This window comes from Toxorhynchites rutilus, chromosome 2 (genome assembly GCF_029784135.1).
Source record: "Toxorhynchites rutilus septentrionalis strain SRP chromosome 2, ASM2978413v1, whole genome shotgun sequence".
In the NCBI taxonomy this organism is placed as follows: Eukaryota; Metazoa; Arthropoda; class Insecta; order Diptera; family Culicidae; genus Toxorhynchites; species Toxorhynchites rutilus.
In genome coordinates, this window is record NC_073745.1 from 255,783,236 (window position 1) to 255,803,818 (window position 20,583).

Consider the following 20,583-nt stretch of genomic DNA (forward strand, 5'->3'; position numbering starts at 1 on the left):
GGCACAAAGTATGTTTATACACGGTCAGCGTGTATTTCGCATTAAAATTGTGCAACTAAATAAAATAAATGCAACTGAAAACCTGATACGAATACTGCCAATAGAGAAGTCGATTTCGGATCAATCATCTGTCTAATTCGGACCTGAATGCTGTTTCTGACAATTTGATGGACATTTGAGAAATCATCTGGCATCCCTGGTAAGCCAATGCTGTAGTATCTAGTTTCTCGTCAGCAGCTCACACTGTGTGAACGGACAAGGCGAATCAACCAATTGTCAAGCAAGTGCACCGGCCCAGTAGCTGCTCACTGTCAAGTCAGCTACTAGGAACGTATAAATGGGCCTTAACGCTCGTTTTTCTTTTTTAATAATTTACAATACAAAAAAATCATCATTATCATCAGTACGAACATGGCAGTTTGAGAAACCTGTAAAAAATTTTTAAATTTCAATAATTAGTAAAGATAAATACATTAATTTACAAAAAAAACTTCCGACAACCTGTTTACAAAAAAAGATTTAACGTGAAATACACATTCTCTCGAACTCTGACGTCGTTGCCGCTCGTTTGTTTCTCTGGGCTCCGAATTGAAAAAAATGTATTCCTTTGTATAACAACGAGTTCTGCGACCTACTGAATATAAAGTTAGGTGTTCTTGCATCATCCGCGTTTCTAGTATTGTATCTATGAACATCACTTCCTCTTTCAATTCGATCACACAAATATCGAGGCAGCATACCGTTTAAAATTTAAAAAAATGAACACCATTGTCAAATATTAAATTCTTTGCTTCACAGATAGCCACTGTAGCGCGTCCAATATCAAATTAGAGGAAGTGTATCTATTACATCTTAAAGTCAAACGCATGACCTAAGCTTAGCTTCGATTTGCCGATGCGGCATATAACTCGATCTCGAATGTTGGACTCCATTGTCGATGTCATCACAAGATTCGGAAAATTGGGATTGTAGGTAGAGGTGGATCAACCACCGAGATCTGAAAACAAGCGCTGGATTTGAACCCGGCAGAACATGCCAGTAAAGGCAGACCTAAAAGCTCTATGAACAGCTTGCCCTATAGAAGAAGAATGCTACCATGTTTCGCACGAAAATCTTTTTGAGTAGCAACAAAACTTCTTGATTTTTTGTAAGCAGTTTGTACAATTTTCTAATGTTGTAGAAGCGTGAAATTATGCATAATTTAATGACAATCCACAATCACAGAATCCAATACGGCCGCTACGAGCCGAGCAATATCCTATCAATGTTGGTAAAGCAGAATGGTATTGTGATAACTAGACTACGATGGAAACACTCAGTGAAATTTATGCAAATAGTGACTTCGACTTTAACATCTAATGGTCATAGTGATTAGAGTAGTCGAAAATGAATAAAACCTAATTGCGAATGACTGAACTTTCATTGCACTTTATTTTTTACCTCTTCTCCGCAATCGGTGGAATCAAATACAATAGGATTAATAAGTATAACAGATGATCTATCAGAGCGTAACATAGGTACTCTACCTATGCGATATAACCTAACTTTAGAACAAAACGTTGTTATCTAAACGTTTTTTTTTTTTGTATAATTGCTCCTCACTCAATGTTATTAGTCATAGCATTCGCATTAGATATATTCGAAAGATGTATGCCCGCGTGGTTGATTTCTGCTCACGTACATCGAGTCGGGGCATTGTGTACAATGGAATTGGATTGCCTTTAGTACCTAGATCCAGTGGCGTAGCGTGACCGGGTGACATCCGGGGCGGGTGCTATGGGTTTATTATAATATTAGAACAAGAAATCAATCAGCAAATTTGACAAAATTGACAACACCGCCAATCCATTGAGACGTGGCTATCCCATCGTTGAGCGCAAAAAAATTTCAATTAATTTCAAGTTTGAAAAACATCTTTCACAAGATGCCACAAAACGGGAATGGTTACTAAAAGCTATGCAGCCATGCTTGCCATTCAGCTCGCATCAAGAGCATCTGCGAAATATCAGCATCGGTCCCAGCTCACGTAAGTATTTATTGTATAAAAATAACATAGTCAGAAATTCGACTAGAAAGTAGTCATAGAAAGTAGTAGTAGTTGTAAAACACCCGAATACAAACATTTTTTGTTTTATATTTCCCTATTTTGTAACTGTTAGTCCCATCAACGTTTTTCTAACGAAAAGCTCGTCCAGTTAAATTTTAGCAACGATAGGATTTTGGTATCACACTAAATCCTCGCTTTCCGAAACTACGTCATAGAAATTTTCCAGTTAGAGAGCCAAATTTTCAGTTCACTGTCAGATGCTGACAATATGTGTCCAGCTTGTATTGCTCCAACAATTTCGGCTATTTTTTCAGAAGATTTTGACCACTCTTGAATTTCTCGGTGAAAGCGATCTATGCACTCCTACATTTCCACTCTATTTTCCTCCTCAATTGTTAGCCCGGGTCCGGAGGGTCTTTCATCCAGCTTACTTGTCATATTCCGAATTCTCTTCCAAAAGCAAATTAATCGTCGTGGATTTTTAAACAAGCCTTTTGAATGGCCACTAATTTAACAACCTTGAAAAGTACCTAATGTTTATGAAAACTGTCGAGTGGTTTTTTGTAAGATTGATATCAATGTTCACTGAATTTTTTTTCTGCAATCAACCTGATCGATTCTCGCGTTTTTTGGAGTACAAAGAATCGATTTAAAAGTCAGAAATCGGAGAAAAAAAGATCGATCTTCTAAATATCGATCCATGATCGTCTAATCCTGGTCTACAAACCCCATTAATAACGCTTTCTTGTTTTGCTTCATCAACCAAACCTGAACTCCTTCGCTTGACCTTGACGTGGTTAGAGTGTTGTCGAAAGATGTCGAAAGGCTCATAATGAAATTCAAACCGTCATTCTCCATTTATGAAGGAAATCGTTACTCAAATCAGAGAGAAGTTCTTCACTGAATAATACCGCCAATCACTGACGGGCGACATTCATTCAAAATATTGGAAAACTATTTTTGAATTGTTTCATAATATACTTATAATGGTCACCGCGGACCGCCCCCAACGCCCTACTCTACGCCACTGCCTAGATCCATTTATTTAGTTGTTCATTTTCCCGCAACATCAAACAATTATCGCTGTAATAAACGTGTGGTGTTGTATAGAGCACTAAATTGTTTTTTGAGGAAGGTTTCCATTAGGAACAAATTGAAAGGGCCCAACATGGGGAATATACTCCGAGATGAAAACGAATCTAAACAAATTGTGTTCACCTTGAACTTCTGGATTTCTTCCTAGTAGAGACCTAGCCTTAGCATTATTCTAAATACACGTAAATATGACTAGAACTTATTTGTTGATTTGAGGCTGTTTTCAAAGCGGCATCTTTTGTATCTTTTAGGATTATTCGAAAGCAAGAAGATAATAGCAATATTTTATGGGAAAACATAACAAAATAATCACCTTTAATTCTAGTTTTCAGGGGTGTTTTCTAGTTTAAAGGAATCAAGAGCTCGCGTTATACATATATATTCAATATCGTATTATAGATTGCGCATATAGATGATTTTTGTTAACAAATAATTATTAATCTACTTACTATAGGCAATAGCTTGTGTGTGTTTAACATTTCAGAATAGTCTATTTAGTAATAATTTGCTACCACTGCTTTCGTTTTAAAGATTTTGTTTAATGATTTAGTACTTGCTTGTTTATTGTTCACGTAATAGATGCTTTAATTGCGATATACTGTATAGTTCCACCCCTTAAAAATGAAATCAGTTCCATTCTGCCAAAATGTTGAATCAATCTGTGATCAAGCAACGTTTTTTAGATGATTTTAATTCATGGGAAACAACTGAGTATCAAAACGCAAAACGTTGGCTCTATGCTAAAATGGGTTGACATTTTTTACTGAATTGGATGGCTCATTCACGAAAATTTCACCGCCACATACCACTATACTGAATAATTATTCTTAGCGATGCCTTTTTAAACAAGGGTTCGATGTTTGATGATGAAAGTCTGGCATGGACATGCTCTTGAACGCAGTCACTGTACAAAAATTGGTAACTACAAAATGTAAATCATTTTCATCCTCTGTTAGTGAAATTTTTACACGACACTCTGAACAATTATGCTAATAATACCTCGAAATCTCAACGATGATTTGCGATTATTGAGTATTGTGCAATGTTTAGGACATCACATTCAATCAGGCTATGAGTAAATTTTAAATATCAAAGACCCTCTGAGTTTACGTCATCTATTACTTCACGAAGCTTTGTTATTTTGATTTGTGTGGCGAAATATATCATGGTAGAAATCCTCGATAAGAAGGCATCTAGAATAGATAGCATTCCGATGTTTATCTTCTGAAGGAGCCTTAAACCACTGCGACCATTAGTTTGAACTATTGTAGTGTTTCGATGCCTATAGATGCGTAGACAAGGGAAGTTCGTCCTCCTGAATCACTAGTTAGTAGTGCGACTAGAATGTGAACATGAGTTCTGCTTATGAAAGTATATTTCGTGTTAGTATGTTTGTTCTTGAAGTTTTTATGTTAGCGCCCCGTACTCAAATACTGCTTTTGAGGATTTTTACCTTAATCACCACCTGATTAACGACAAAATGGCCAATGATTTCTATCCTATCGGATGTGGATTATGCGTTGGATTCTTTCAGGTTCTGTAGTCGTGCTAACTGGTGTGGCTCAAGCTCTTCGGGTATACTGGCTCTTCCACCGATCACTTGCTTGGGAACCTCCGCCTGGTTATTACCGAATGCGTCATCGAAATTGGCAGCGAAGTTGGCTTCGAAATTGGCTTCGAAAGTTGCCTCGAATGGAGCAGGTGGATCCTCCAGGGAAGCCGCTATGGGTTCTTCTTCATCTGCTTCATAAATCGGTTCATTGGTATTAATTGGTCCAGTCACCGTTGAATGTTTTTCCGATGGTGATTCAATTTTGACAACTTTCGGAGGCGAACATGGTTTAGTAGGCTTTGGAGGAGTGGGCGGTTTCGTCACCGGTTTTACAGTAGGCTGCTCTTTTGGTTGAGTTTCCGTCTTGGTTTTATCCTTAGTGCAGACCTCTTGTGTTTCCTGCTCTTGTTTCTCTATAATTTCGACCGGATTATCCTCCACCTGATTAATTTCGTCTTCCGTTGGTGGCGGGGGAAACGGTTTGTTGGCCTCCTCATGCATTGGCGTGGCTGCTGTGACGATTATTTGGGCGAAACTGAGCTGGTTTGAGTCGTTGCCAGCGCTAGCTACTGCTGCCTCGCTACTAGCAGTAGCTGCTACTGTATCGTTTTGGTATGCTTCCTGCTCTTCTTCCTCCTCCTCGATCTATGGAACAATTGAAATAATTTTGTTCAAATAAGTCGTATTGTTAGAAATAAAGGTCGTTAATTCAAAAAGATTGAATCAAAAAGTACAGCAATATACAACAAATTGTTCGAAATGAAACATCGCCTTGGATATTCATATCTATTCATAGTACGATATCGGGAAAACAATATATAAGGGAACATATCGTCGTGCCAACTTCTGTACATGCACAGTTTGCCTGTTACATAAATAGTATAATAGCTCGCGTGAATGCCAATGCTTCTTTTGAGTACGGAATACGGAATTACCCGGAACTGTAACCCTTGATATACAGTTTTCGCTGATAAATTACCAGGTAGTTCTTCCTTTGGCAAAGGATTTGCAGCTGTGGACAGAAAACCAAGGTTCTCGTAATAAACAAGACAATGGACCGAAAATGATACCTCTTTGCGTCTCCTTCCGTTTATTAAGACTCACAAAGTTCCAGTGAAATTTTGGCCAAAGAGGCTCGTGGTGCTGAAGACATGAAAATATCGTGGAATAAAATTACCCCTGAGGTTGATCAACAGAGAGTCCTAACTTTAACCCTTTCGCTACGGCAGTGTGCTTCGTAGGAGGGATACCGCTGAACGGAGCACTGCGCCGAAAAGTGTGCATAACGCGCTGGTGTGATCGATGTGCAGTATCAACCTGATGTTGTCTATAGGCGACGCTCATACACACAAATCATCGCGAGGATGTCGCCTATAGACAACGCTCGTAGCGGAAGAATTAATGGTATCAGAAGGAAAAACGAAAATTTCACCAAAACTATAACGGAATATTTTTTTTTCCAAAAAAAACAATGAATTTTCTGTATTTTTACATAAAAAAATGTTTATACCTTCAACCAATCTTGAGATACATCTGGTTTTGTAATTCCGGATTCTAAATGAATCAAGCTTAGGTGGCATGATGTCAGATCAGGCCAAAATAAAGGATTTTCATCGGTTATTGCTTCTGATTTGCGAATAAATTCGAAGTAAGGCGAAAACCAGACGTCACTCATCTATGCTTTCACCAAAGATCTTTGTCAACAAGGGAAAATCGATCTGCAATATCGACCAGCCACTGAAATGGAAGCCTACCTGATGACGAAACCGCACTTATTTTAGGTAAAAGCGAGAAGGTGTTGTTGAATATTCTATCCAGTGTCGTAATGCATCGACTACGCTTCAACTACTAAACATATTAACATATCATAGCCTGGAAAATTACAGTTCCCATATAATTAGAAGACATTCATGTAAGGGTGTCAAGATTTCGTTACTTAACCCATTTTAGGCCAAGCGTTCGAAAAATCGAACAGCAACTTTGATAATTTTTCATGTCTTTTGACAGGAACCATATGATAATGTTTTTGCACCAAATGATAGCCTTATTTATTAGCTACCACTTATATCGATTTCTTTCAATTTTGAGTAACTTTATTGGATAATAAATTCGATTTAAAGCAAGTATGTTTGGAAGGTGTTTTCAATTTCAATTAAAAACCCCAATAAAATACCAAAATATGTGAAGTTTTCTACAGTATTGCTTTGATAAAAGAACATACATTGTGATATAGAGCGAAAATCATTCGATTGAGCCGCATACATGAAAATAACAGCCGGGGAAATTGAGTGTTCGAAAAATCGAAGGTTGGCCATAACGAACATTTTTTTTTCTGCTGAATCAACACCAACACATCTAACCTCCGCTGCGCATTTTGGTTTGTTTACTTTAGAAGACGGAAGGTTTTTCATTTATTCTTGCATTTTCAGTTGTGAATGTTTGCAAATATCGATTAATTTAGCAAATATTATTGGAAATCTGTATGATTTTTTGTCCGTAACAACCTTAGGTGATGGCGGCCCGTAGAATTTCTTTTGTGGGGGAGCTGGAGGAAATGATCAGTACGTGTAACGAGGATTCTAATGAGATTGTTTGTGTGAATATTCTTCCGCCGGACCGAATAATAACCTCCCAACCCTCTATGCCATTGTTTTTAGCAGTACTCTGGTACTTTGCAGGTTTTGGAAAATGTTCGATTTTTTCGGGAAATGGATAATTGGAGAGACTAGTTTTTAAGCATTGACATTTTCCACAGTTAACAATAAAAATAACAGCATATGCTTTCGTTTAAAAGAAAAAGCCTGTCAGTAATAAGTTAAAATTACATGAAATAAGAAATGCCACATCTCACCTTAGGTGGATTAATTTGGATTTATACTTAGAGACCTCCATTCTCCTGTTCTTGTTCTTCCGGGAATCCAAAATTGATGCATTTATGAATACCGTATATTTGCTATTTGAAGTGACTTTTAGTTCGCAGTATGTTTGTACTTGCAAAAAAATGTGCGGGTTTCGGCCAATGTTCGATTTTTCGAACAGTCATTTCCCGGAAAATGGAAGATGGGAAAAAAATAATTCTTGAACATTGGAGTTCCTTTAGCGTTAATAATCGAAAATACAACAATGGCTTTCGTCAAAAAAATAATTTTTACAGCTTGGTCGTTAATGGGTTAATGAGACATAGGGGGGAGGGTGGGGGTGTGTATCCGTGATTGTTACGTAACAAAATTCAATTTTTTTCCTAAATAAATTCACGGGCCCTATATGCTTTAGCAGCTAGTTTCGATTGAGGTGTGTTTCCTGAGCCAAGATGGTAAAGCACGTGTTTTAATGGATTTAACAGCAGTCAGTAAGCAAGCACCGATAGATGCATCTCGAAGTTACAATATCTACATAATAATCTGTATTTCTACAGATTTTTTAGACTTTTTTAAACCAAGAATCCGTTTTTTTTTTGAGTTTCATACAAAATTAACAGATTTTTCAAAATAACGTTGCAATAATGGCTTTAGGTTGATGATATTTTCCCCATCTCACCTATTTTATTCATATAGCGTTATAATAAATAAATAACATCGTTTATCCTTTTCCTACTAAAGTACAGAGAATGTAAATTCGAAAAGTGCATCTATACTGTCGTGAAAATTAATTCCTTTTAAAGTATATTTTTTAAATGGATTGGAAATGCACATTTCAAAGCGAAAAAAAGGGATCAAATCAGTTCAGGAAATATTGAAGCACGAACCAAAAATACTGAATTCGCCTGCTCTCACTGAAATCCGTCGTTAAACATAACCTAAAAAGATTCCACTACGACCGAAATTCTATTTTCCTGTGTTTTGAACTAGTTTTTGCTATTGATTGTTAAATTAAACAAAACAAACTGAAACACCTGAATTCACTCAGATAAATTCGGACAGCAGAAGATTTTATCTTACTTTTCTGTTTAATATATGACAAGAATACATCAAATCTGAAGTTCCAGAACCAGACTTTGGAGATTTAGAAAGGCATCGGAAGATATCTACATATGTGTTGAAGATGTAGAAATAGAAGCTATTGAACTGGGCGCGAACAAAAAAATAACTTTTAGGACCATCTGCTGAACTATCAAATTGTTGGACGAAGAAAGTTTGAATAACAAATAGATATATAAAACCATACTCGATTAAATTGTTTAGAATGAAAAAATCCTGTTCTGTCCATATCCTCAGCATTAGCTATATAGTAACTTTATGTACCCTTCTCAAGCGTTGACAGTTCCCCAGTTCAGCCTTATTATCTTCTTCTTCTTCTTCTTGAATGGCGTTAACGTTCCCTGTGGAACTTTTGCCGTCTCAACGTATGCATTAATTAGCGTCATTTATTAATACTTAGTTGAGATTTCTTAAGCCAAATAACACGCCTTGAATGTATTCCGAGGGGCAAGCTCTTGAATACGCGTGACCACAGTGCAAGTCGAAGGAAATTTCTTTGACGAAAAATCCTCCGGCCAGAACGGGAATCGAACCCGAACACCCGGCATGACAATGTGAGACGCTAACCACTCGGTCACGGGTGCAGCCTTATTATGCTACCCCCTAATTCATTACTGTCATTAATTTTTTGTGTGTACTTGAAATGTATCATAATGAAGGTATTTACAAGGTAACTGAATAAATTTCCATTGCACCTCAATAAAGCAATGTATTTTTACTACAGTGTATATGTTTCCAGGAATTACGTGGATACCATCAACATCGTCTAATCAATGACTTCTATGCCAATCGATAAAGCGGAATTAGTACGATATTAAGCCGACTGTTTTACTCGTCACTTGAGGACATCCCAGAGTCTTTTACAAGTAGTGAAATGTAACGACAGGAACTACTGCATTGAACCAAGGAGTATTGTAAATCAACATCAATTTATTAGAGTCCATGTTACTCTTAGCTTAACGCCGAATGGGTTGAAAGTACCAATCCCAATCCAATGTCAGCATTAATTATCCGTCTATGTTTGTTCAAAATGCTATGAACTTCGTCGAAAGTTCCTCTGATGTCACTAGCATATAAGAAACATCCGTAAGAAAATTTGATTCCGACCTGGGCCTGGGGACCTGGGCAGATATCTATTTTTTCTATGTTGAACGAACGACTTTCACTTTGTGTGAAGATTAGCGTTACGTAACATAAGGGGGAGGGGGGTTTGTCTTGCGTTACGTTTTGTTACATAGGGAGGGAGGGGGTCAAAAAATTGCATTTTTAGCGTTACGTAATTTGTGCACGACGCCTAAGACGATTGAAAATGGGAAGTTTATGCCTTAACATGTTTCCCGTGCAATCATATTCATGCCTGTAAAGGCGCGTCCACATTGTGCCGAATGAGGCCGATCGGCCAGTACCAGGCGGCATATTCGGTTCGTTATGTAATGTGGACGCCCCATCGGGTGCACGAAGCCGAAGTCCCACCGCATGCACGAAGCCATCACTAATAGCGAATTCGTTTTTAAAACTGAGTCAGTGCCAAACTGACTCTGTAATAAAAAAACGTTTTCAGTTTCACGAATGCGTTGGTTTGTTGGTGTACGTTATATAGTCTGATTTGTTTATATTTACGACGGCAAATGTACAGTGTCGACGTCTGGTGGTGATATTAGTGCTTGGGAGGTAAATTGTTCTCCATCAGATCAGAAGGGCCAAGTGCAGTGTAAACATATAAAAGTTTGAATGAAAATTTGTACTTCATATTGTTCGATTACCTAACACATGTAGTTCTGACACTCACTTAACCATTTGTCGATGCATTTCCTGTTTGTTCCACAAATAATTACTATTATAATATAAAATCATCATAGAGGGTCTTCGTAGCCACTTGGTTACGCGTTCGCTTACTAAGCGATCGGTCGTGAGTTCAAACTCAGGACCCTCAATTGACCATCTTTGTGTTGTTATAGAATAACTACGTCCACGCAAACATCATCAGCGATGGAGATCGATCCACGGTCGAAAATAGATCGATTCATCCATACAACTGCTCTGCTCTGCAAGAAACATCGGGCTGCTGTTCTATAAATAACCCAACAATGATCACTATCAACTGTCTCCGCTGTCCGGTCTGCTGAACAATGGAAGAACAGAAAGAATACCCTTACGCCGAAATTGCTACTACTATGTAATTTACCATAATGTAATGGAACAGAAAACTTAACGCCTAAATGGCTACTACTAACTACTGTGTAATTTACAGTTTATAGAAACATAAACATATGTACATGTACACGATTAAAACCCGGCTCTGTTACAGCTAAAATGCTAATGAGCCTAATAAATAAATAAATGGGATAAAAAAAAATAAAATCATCATTAGACACAGTTTTCGTTCAATATGTTTCTGCGATATCGGAAAAATCCTCTTATTTAATCACATAAAATAAATATTCGATACGTTAAAGTAAATTTTCATTCATAATTTTGATTTTGAAATTTATTCCACCTGAATATCCATCATTATTTTCACCTCCCAATGAAAGCACACGTAGCTTAATGCCGTCTACTCGAATATACTCTTCAAAATCAGAATCCGAATTGGATTACGCTTCCAATAATACAAAAGCAAAAGCAGCAGGTTTTCCATTTTCATAGTCTTTATTTTTAGATTTTCCAAAATAATATTCGGAACTTGACTGTTCAGTATAGTTGTATTGGTGAACCCGAGTGCCAACCCGTGAAACATCTCAGTGCGAAACTAACAGTTTTCGGGGCGAACTAGTGCGACACTGAGTGCGAAACTGAGTGAATAAAAAAACGTTTTGACAGCAGTTAGTGCGGCACTGGGGTTGAAACTGAACAAAAACGAATTCGCTATAACACACGAAGCACTATGTTGTCAACGCTAATATACTTCGTTTTGTTTTGGTTCGACTTTCTCGAACCGGACCCACTTGTTTCGGTTTGGGTTCGGTTTGATTCGAGTCGGTTTTCGGCACGTCGGCAAGCCCGGGCGGTACGTCCACATTTAGTCGGCTTTACCGGGCGGCCAAGGCCGATTGGCGTGATGTGGACGCGTCTTAATATACGGCAGAGACTATATGCTGAACGCAACTGAATGTTTTTGCAGTTCCAAACTTACACCCTTTCTCGCTCTAATTTTCATAACAGAATGGCACACTTTGACTCACAACTGTTAATTGAATGAGAAGTATTTCGAAATTGTTCAGTCATAGTGAACCATGTCTTAAAAAATGCTTCATTTGGTTCAGTCAGAGTGGACCATGTACGTATAGGCAGCCAAATAACTGCCTCTTTTCGCATGATTCTTGATGTTTTTTACAATTATTAGACGTCAAAGTATTGTCAGAGAGTAGTTAACATTTCTGAGAACAATATTGATCAAAAAAATTAAATGAGGTAATTTAAGAGAGGTAAAAATAGTTCAACAATATTTGTAGAACAATCTTTCAATCCAACCGATTTAGCGCTTTTGTTCTAAGTTACGTTAGGATCACCATGAAAAAACAGTTTTTTTGCTCTAACTTTTACATTTCAAATTCTACATGGAAACTGTCTTCGGACGACTTTTAGAGCTTGCTCAAACTTTTTTTTTGATGCAAAACTCATCCAAAATATAGCACTTGTTGAGTCATGAAGTATGTACACAACTTCAGAAACCTTGAGATACACACCTACTGGTTGCATCCATGTACCTATTAAAGTGCGATTCACATACAACATTCACGTCAAGTTCACGTTCCGTCCCGTCACGTTGCGTCAATTATTCTTCCAAGCAGTTCTTATGCAAACATTCACATACACCGGCAACGGCAACTTCGACTTGCCGTTGCTGGTGTATGTGAATGCTTCAATAGGAATTGCATGGAAGAATAATTGACGCAACGTTATGTGACGGAACGTGAACGTGACGTGAATATTATATGTGAATCGCGCTTAATCCATTCTCAGATGAGATGCTGAGTCGATAAGTTGGATATCAAAGAACAAATTGTAGAAAGGTTAGAGAGCTTTAATTTGTTTATTATGAATTTTGGGGTAATATTAGAAATAACACTACAACCATTAACTTCTAAGTTTTTCACTTCTAAAATGTTTTTTGAATCCACTAATTTAGAGATTTCTCAACTACGAGGGCGGTCCGATAAGTACTTAGCCTCATCGCCCGATGGCCCGATTATCGTGTAGTACATTCTCGTAAGCGGCTACTGTCAAAATTTCAGCCGAATCGGACTCGTAGTTTTGTTTTGACCGTGTGTGGAAGTGGGCGTGTCCGCGGATTTTAGGAAAATGGAAAAAATGGAAAATCAGATTTGGGACGAATTGTACTACGAACTGCTGCCCCATCCACCAGATTTGGCCCAGGGCGACTTTTTTTTGTTTCCAAACTTGAAAAATGAGGAGGTCATCGCCGCCACGGAGGCCTACTTTGCAGACCTCGAGAAAACGTATTTTTCAGATGGATTAAAGAAGTTGGAGCATCGCTGGGTCAAGTGTATCGAGCTAAAAAGAGACTATGTTGGTAAATAAAACGCCACTTTTCCAAAATTTTTGTTTTTTTCTGTAGGCTAAGTACTTATCGGACTGCCCTCGTATATCATGTTCTAAATATTCTCGTCTTTCAAGTTGAAGCAACAGCATCCTTCTACGTAGCGTATTTTTCGAGGTAGAGCCAGTTAAACCAACAGGACTCGTAACAAAAAAAGAAGTTCAATAACTTTGTCATTGTTGAAATTCGAACATGTGCGTAATTGTTGAGCTGCGAAGCTGTTGACCTGAAGAGCTGCTGAGCTATCGAGCTGCGGAGCCGTGGAGCGGAAAAGCTGCAGTGTTCGTGTGTCCCTCTTCCTTCTATAGCTTCAGCAGAGATGCCAGATAGGATTTTTTTTGTTTTAAAGACATTAAATCGTTCGTTACTTCATTCCTTTTTTCTTATACAGGTCGAACTCGATTATATCGACTCGATTATATGTGATTCGATTATACATAATTTTGGACTCGATCATATACAGTTTAACACATTCGTCGCCCCGTAACCTAGATATGGGTGACATTTTCCTCGTTCTAATTGAATAGGATTTTTAAAAGGAATTTGATAGAATAGGCGCCTCAGTATAACTATAGGATATGTAGAAAAATAATAAAATTGTAATAATTGTAATAATATTATTATAATGTTTATACTATACCTTTTATTAATTTATAATGCGGGTGGATTGTACTACAAATTTTTGCAAAACACATATAATATGACTTTGACATGTGTTATTGTTATCAATCCATCTTCAAATTGAATAAAATATTGCTAGATCATGTAAAAGTTGTCTACAAACTAAGTTTGATCTTCATTTAATAACTTATCCCAAGTTGCAAACATTTTTTGATTTTTTTTGTTTTGTTTTTTGACTCGATTATATACAGTGAAAAGAAATCCAAGACTGTATATAATCGAGTTCGCGCTGTATCGCGCTGTATATGTATGATGAATCAAAATAATTCAGAAAATCACCAGGCATAAATGCTGATGTTTGTCCTTTTGTTACCATCGCGAATAATTATTCCTCGTTGCGCCTAATAATTGATTTATTTTTATATCCTTGGACGCAAAAAATAGTTATCTCGCAAGTTTTATCAAAAAACGTTGTATCAGCCAATATTTCTGAAGGCATTTAATTTGGCTACTGCTGGTTCTTCTGTTGTTTAAGTTCAGCATCGCCTAAGAATTTTCTATGTTGAATTCCAGCATTCAGTATTTGTTGTATATTATATTATTAGAATTGATATCAGTTTTATTTTGTGTATAATTACAAATTAAATTCATTTATTTTTTGCTTTCCGTCTATTAAGAAAATATACACTATACAATGGCTCATCGTAGTTACGTTTCATATGCAATTGTGTGGACAACCACAAAATTCAACTGAGCTGAAGTTCTGTTCCAAATGATCAGCTAACTTGTTTGAGTTGAACGGCTCAGAGTCGCTCACCATGATAAGCTGATTTGCCCGTTCTCTATACTGTACGAACCAGACACACAGGATGTGAAATGATTTTTTTGCAATGAATCAATATTAACCGCCTGATTATATTATGGTGCACATACACGTGTTACGTATGTATGCGTTTTTGTGGAGAAATTCAAAAATACATTGGTATCAAAAGGGTGATATACTACATGGGCTGAAAAGTCCCGGAACTTTTCAACAGATGGTGTCATTAAAAAAAGGGACAAGATTCATCTGTCACTAGCTTATGTGTTTCATGCCATTTCGTTTATTTGTTCACAAACTACATTTGTTTATTGTCACAATCTGAGCAGTCGTATAGAAAATGGAAAAAGAGGAATATCATATTTTGATCAAACATTGTTTTTTGATGGGGAAAACTCCTGAACAATCAATGCAGTGGTTGGTGGAATGTTATCCCTCTTCTGCTCCTTCGAGAACAACAGTTTATCGATGGTTTATAGAATCAAAAATGGCCCATACAAGTACCGCGGATGCACCTCGCTCTGGAAAGCCAAAAGAGACTACGAATCCAGAAATCGTAAAACAAGTGCATCGACTTGTTTTGAACGATCGTAAAGTGAAATTACGCGAATTAGCTGAGACCGTAGGCATTTTAGAAGAACGAGTGGGATACATTTTGCACGACAATTTGGACATGAAAAAGCTATCCGCGTGATGGGTGCCGCGTTTGCTGACCGTCGACCAAAAACAGCGGCGCGTTGATGATTCAACAACCGGTTCGGCGTTGTTGAAGCGTAATCGCGTGAACTTCTTTCGACGTTTCGTGACAATGGATGAAACGTGGATCCATGCCACATTCCTGAGTCCAATGAGTGGACTGCGGAGTAACACTGAGGCATATTTCGAAGACTTAGACGTTTTGTACTACAGAAAGAGAATCGAAATGTTGAAACTCGCTATACCAAGTGTATTGCCCTCGAAGGAAACTATGTTGAAGAATAAATACAGCTTTGCTCAAAAAACGATTGTTTTCATTGAAAATCCCGGGACTTTTCAGTCCATGCAGTATAGTGACTCTCAAATGAAGTTGAATGAATACAATCCATGCCTTTGCATAGGTAAGTTCCGAGGTGATGAAGAATCCATAATCATCCACTATGGAATTTAATAGAATAAAAAACATCGAAAAAAAAGTTATTGGTTTTGAAAAACATTCAATCTATTGCCAAGAAATAGTTCCGAATCTGATTCTGGAAAACCGTTACTTTTGTTATCGTCTTACAAAAGACATCAATGCTTGTACCCTAGAACTTTCTATTGCCACTGCTGATATAAGTGCATGGGTGAGATCAGCATAATCAGCGCATGTTGTTCCGTGTATTTCAAAATTCAAATAGGAACATACCTTTGCGTGGATTATCGTGATTTTTCGTCGCCTCATGCCACACTCACAACTGCGAGACGATGCTACACTTTCTAACGCGCTCACTGAGGACCTCGATACCCGCCCTTAGATAACACTGATTTATGGGCTAATACGAATGTAATGATCTGAACTACAGGTGATGCTCAGGAATACAAGAGAAGGAATCAGAAAGCAACGTTTGAACTGCATTGTTCGATTAAAGGCAGTATTCTAGTCTAGAAATTTGAAAAAATAAAAAATTTCGTCATATTTCGGAAGCTTAAGCATTCAAGAAAAAAATGACTTGAAAGGACTTTTCGAAAATCCTATTATTTACAGGGCTATAGCCGTTTTAGTGATGCAGTGTCTAATCTATTACGGCCTTGACGTAAAACTTCTAACGCGCTTTTCACGAAACAAGTTTTTTCAAACTGACGTACACGATATCTCAAGTTCTACTGAACTGATTCATGTCGAATTTATATGAATATAACCTGTATGCATTTCTCTATCGCATGAACCAATAAAAGAATTATATTTTTACTATTTTTAAAAAATGTTTTCCGATTCCCGAGAAAAAAAATCAAACCGCATTTTTGTCTTCAAACGGCCGCCATTTTGTCAAAAAACATTTTTATGACATGCCCGAGGTTCATGAGATAGCGACATCTTTACTGACTCAGAATCTGTTTCTGTTTATTAGTTTCGGATAACCAGAAGGGCTGGAGTCGTGTACGCCATGGCACTTTTTTTTTGAATCCCACTACTTCGTAAGCTTGTAAGTATGCTAATTATGAATATTTTTTCTCGTTCAAATTTTGTTTTCTTGGTAAAGGATAGATACACAAACGGTATAATGGATACCAAAAATATTCTTTGTTATTTCTATTTTTACGTAGTTCGAAATTCGTGTCTCTACACTAGAATATCCTCTTGAACATACGCGGTTCGAAAACTAAATAGAAGGATATAGCGAAATGTCGCGAAAACAAGGAGTCTGGTTTTCGAAGAAAAAAGTTCTCCAATTTTCTTGAAGGCCACAGTAAGGCTTCTACGCATCGATTTGGGTTAGCTCCTCGAGAAAACTACTGAGACGCGTTTTTTGTGTGTCACATGGTAACCCAAGTCCACAATTACACTACTTTAACGCCTATTGTGAATGAATGTATTAATAAAAAAGGGACGAATTTCACTAATATTACCTCTGGTTCTTCACAAATCACCACTATGCCGCAATTAGAAAAAAAACAAGGAAATTGTTCATTATAACAAATCAATAGCAATCGAAGAAAGGGGAACAAAGGAAATGAAACCTCACTAACCTGGCGGAGGTTGTGAAGGGGGTGGGGCCGAAAACTGTGCTCCGTACTTATCATGCTGATCATCGTTCATTTCAAACTCGAACCTATCGATAGCTGGTACAGAACTCCTTATATCCGAATCTGTAGAAAACGATTTTGAAGGTTGTTAATTGAATTTTTACTTTGAAGAAGTGTTGAAACATACTTGGGCTTTGACCCTCTGGGGGTGTTGCTTCGTGGAGAACCATCGGAGGAGCCGCTGGTGCCGCAAAGGATGGCGGAGCCGATGGAGGCGGAGATTCGTCTTCGGCTTCGGTCAACGGTTCACCGTTTTCATCGCACTCTTCCACAACTAGCGAGGGGAAGTTTCCAATTTTACCGTTCAATTCACCTTCCCACCATCCGTCGTCCACACCATGGGGACTTTTGGTGATTAGTTTTATAATCTATGAAAACAAAGTATAAAAATACGATTCACCCATGAACAAAATATTATCGAGGCACCTGTCCTTCCTCGAAGGTGAGTTCATCTTCAGCCGTGGCATCGTAATCGTACAACGCAATACAATACATGTATGCCATCTTCCGTGGGGCTGAAATCACCGAAATCTGATCGGGTGATTGACCAGAATCCTGCATGTGATCCTGATCTTCATTGTCCACGGTGTAATCGACGGATGAAAACGAAATCTGTGTTGTGAGTTGTGCGGGAGTATGCGTATCAACGGGTGTGTCTCTTTCCACGTCCAAATAGTTATGTGGGACGAATCCTTCTTCTCCTCGATAGTTACGTGCCCGTAGCCATCCATCTCCGTCACCTTCGCCAACGACTTCGAGCTGCTCACTCTCAACGATGGTCAATTCATCGGGATTCTGTGCGGTGTATGAATACAGTGCGGTACACTTGAAGGTTTGCCCAACTGATTGTTGCGCTGATGAGGAACTAACTTCAGCCGTTGTAGCTGCAGCTTCTTCTGCGCCCCAATCCACATTAATAGGATCGTCCCAGGCGTGAGAAATTTGCTCAATTTTCTGGCGCTCCTCTTCGACTTCAAAATCTGCAAAAAAAAATCTCATTATTGTAGCTTGATAACAGACGACAATTGTTTGATTTTACCTTCATCTTCGTCACTATCCGCTGTAAATTCTCCACTAGGAGGTTCAGCCTGCTTAGGCGCTGGCGAAGATTCAGACATCGGTTGATCCTGCTCAGCATTGTCACTATCATAAAACGAATCGGAGCTTGGGTTCTCCTGAAAATCAATGTTAGTTGAACAATGAATTGCTTATACGGTTGGTATCCAATACTCACCCCTTGTCCAGAAGCGTCGGTACGCATTGATAATGAGCTAGCTGAACGAGGCATCTCTTGGACACTAAGTGTTTCGGCCTCCTGGAGCCACTCGTCCACGTTAATACCACCACATCTCAAACATTCCAGCCGGGCTTCGGATTTCGCTTTCGCAGTTTCTGCTTTACGAATGTTCTCACGGAAATCTTCAATCTTTGTTTCCAAATCCGGTCCGTTCTGATCATTAGGATCCGTGCGGTGACCCGCTTCACGAAGAGCCGTGCAAATGGCCAGCTTGCGTGCATTTTCCCTAACCACGTTATTCTCACGAGCGACGCGTCCGGCCCAGCGTTTACCCTCTCTATTCAATGTTTCAGCTGCAGATTCATGCTCAGCGGTGATCGTTCTGACCGGATCGTTATCACATGGTTCAAACTCGTACTGGATGTGTTGCTTCAAGACCGGATAATATAGATAACAACACTGTAGATTGTACTCACGCGTCAACTGTTGTGCCTGGTCTCGAATTTTCCCAAATGAGTTTTGTGTAGCCGAACAAGTCAGTAGCTCAGTGCGGCCTATTAACGCTAGATAATCAGCTACCCGCTCGTACACATAATTTTCCATGGTGGCCATGGCTGTTTGAAGATCGATCGTAAAATAATGGTTCTGATGCGCGTTGGCTGAAGCCAAACTCAGAATATAATCGTTTCGTGCTCCAGAGGACTTCTCCTCGAGTTGCTCCTTCCGGGATGTCACTCGGGCACTATTCTTCTGCAGTGACGTTATCGATTGGAAGAATGAACCTTTTTTCTTTTTCAACTTTTCCTCTATATCTCGTGCCTTATCCCGCACATCGTGTGCGCAATGCTCTTCATCGAAGTAACACTTCTTAGTTTTATCCACATCCTGTACCGACGATTGAAGTTCTTTCTGAACCACAGCCAGATGTTCGATGCATTTTTTGCTACTCGCCAATTTCCCACTGCGCAGCAACTTTGCTTCGTCTGCAATTTGCTGCTGGAACACCTCGACGGCCGCAAGCCGTGCTCGGGCCAATTTCTCGTTCTCCTCCAGCACAGTCTGCCAAACGCTCCACATGTTCCTGAGGAAGAAGTGAGAAATGAGTTCAATAGTTTGAGGTATCAGAATGCAAAATGGATTTTTTTTTAATGTTGGATATCGTCTTGATTGAAAATCGGAAGAGTATGTTCAGTAAATTCAATAGAGTAAGGATCCCTGGTTCTAATAAAATGATCCCAAATTTTACAGTAAAACCTAAAATACTGAAGGGTGCTTTCTCTTGAAAATTTATATAGAAGTAGTTTAGAGTGTATTGTTTACACTGTAATTTTATCACTGTCAGTTTTCTGAACATTGGAAAAATGGCGTCATCCGAAATAGGATTGGGCGATCTTGGATCGATATTTAGAAGATCGATTTTTCCCCTTTTCGATTTCCGATTTTTTGCTCCAAAAAATCGCTAAAATCTGTGTCTTTTATTTTAGATCTTTCCAATTTTTTTGATCGCAGATTTTTTTTTGTGAAATTGTTTTTCAGTTAACAATGATTTTAATGTCATCAAAAACCACCTGACAAATTTAATAAACATTGGATCCCTCTCAAGGTTGATTGCCAGACGTATGGCACGGTTGGATTTTATGGGGTTATTGTCAGCGCAGTCTGAATGAATGTCAGTTGTTGAATTTACAATAATAATTTTCAATTAATCTATTTGATTAAATGATTCAATGACGGTACAAGACGAATGCCCTGGAAAAATAAAATTTTTTGTGGCCTTCATGCTGAGAATGAAAGTAGAATACCTTTGATATTTGAATGGAATTGTGGAATGTTTATTCCAACAGTTATGTAGAACACTTGAAAAATGGAAAAAAGTATTTGATTTTTCAAAGATCGATTCAGCAAAGATC

At 38.3% G+C, this 20,583-nt stretch overlaps 1 protein-coding gene across 2 annotated transcripts in view; it reads right to left on the reverse strand.

The window, feature by feature from the left end:
* Positions 1–1,394: 1,394 nt before the first annotated feature.
* Positions 1,395–20,583, reverse strand: part of LOC129767635 (protein nervous wreck) — a 48,121-nt gene continuing 28,932 nt past the window's right edge. Inside the window, exons 4-10 of one of the 2 annotated variants that reach the window (XM_055768709.1) lie at positions 18,671–19,754; positions 18,476–18,611; positions 17,863–18,416; positions 17,564–17,804; positions 17,380–17,499; positions 17,260–17,282; positions 1,395–5,339 (exon numbers count right to left, since the gene is read on the reverse strand). In XM_055768709.1, coding sequence (XP_055624684.1) covers positions 4,656–5,339; positions 17,260–17,282; positions 17,380–17,499; positions 17,564–17,804; positions 17,863–18,416; positions 18,476–18,611; positions 18,671–19,754 — 2,842 coding nt within the window. In that variant the 3' untranslated portion in view covers positions 1,395–4,655. The remainder of the gene's footprint in view (positions 5,340–17,259; positions 17,283–17,379; positions 17,500–17,563; positions 17,805–17,862; positions 18,417–18,475; positions 18,612–18,670; positions 19,755–20,583) is intronic. The other variant, XM_055768710.1, reaches the window with a different exon arrangement.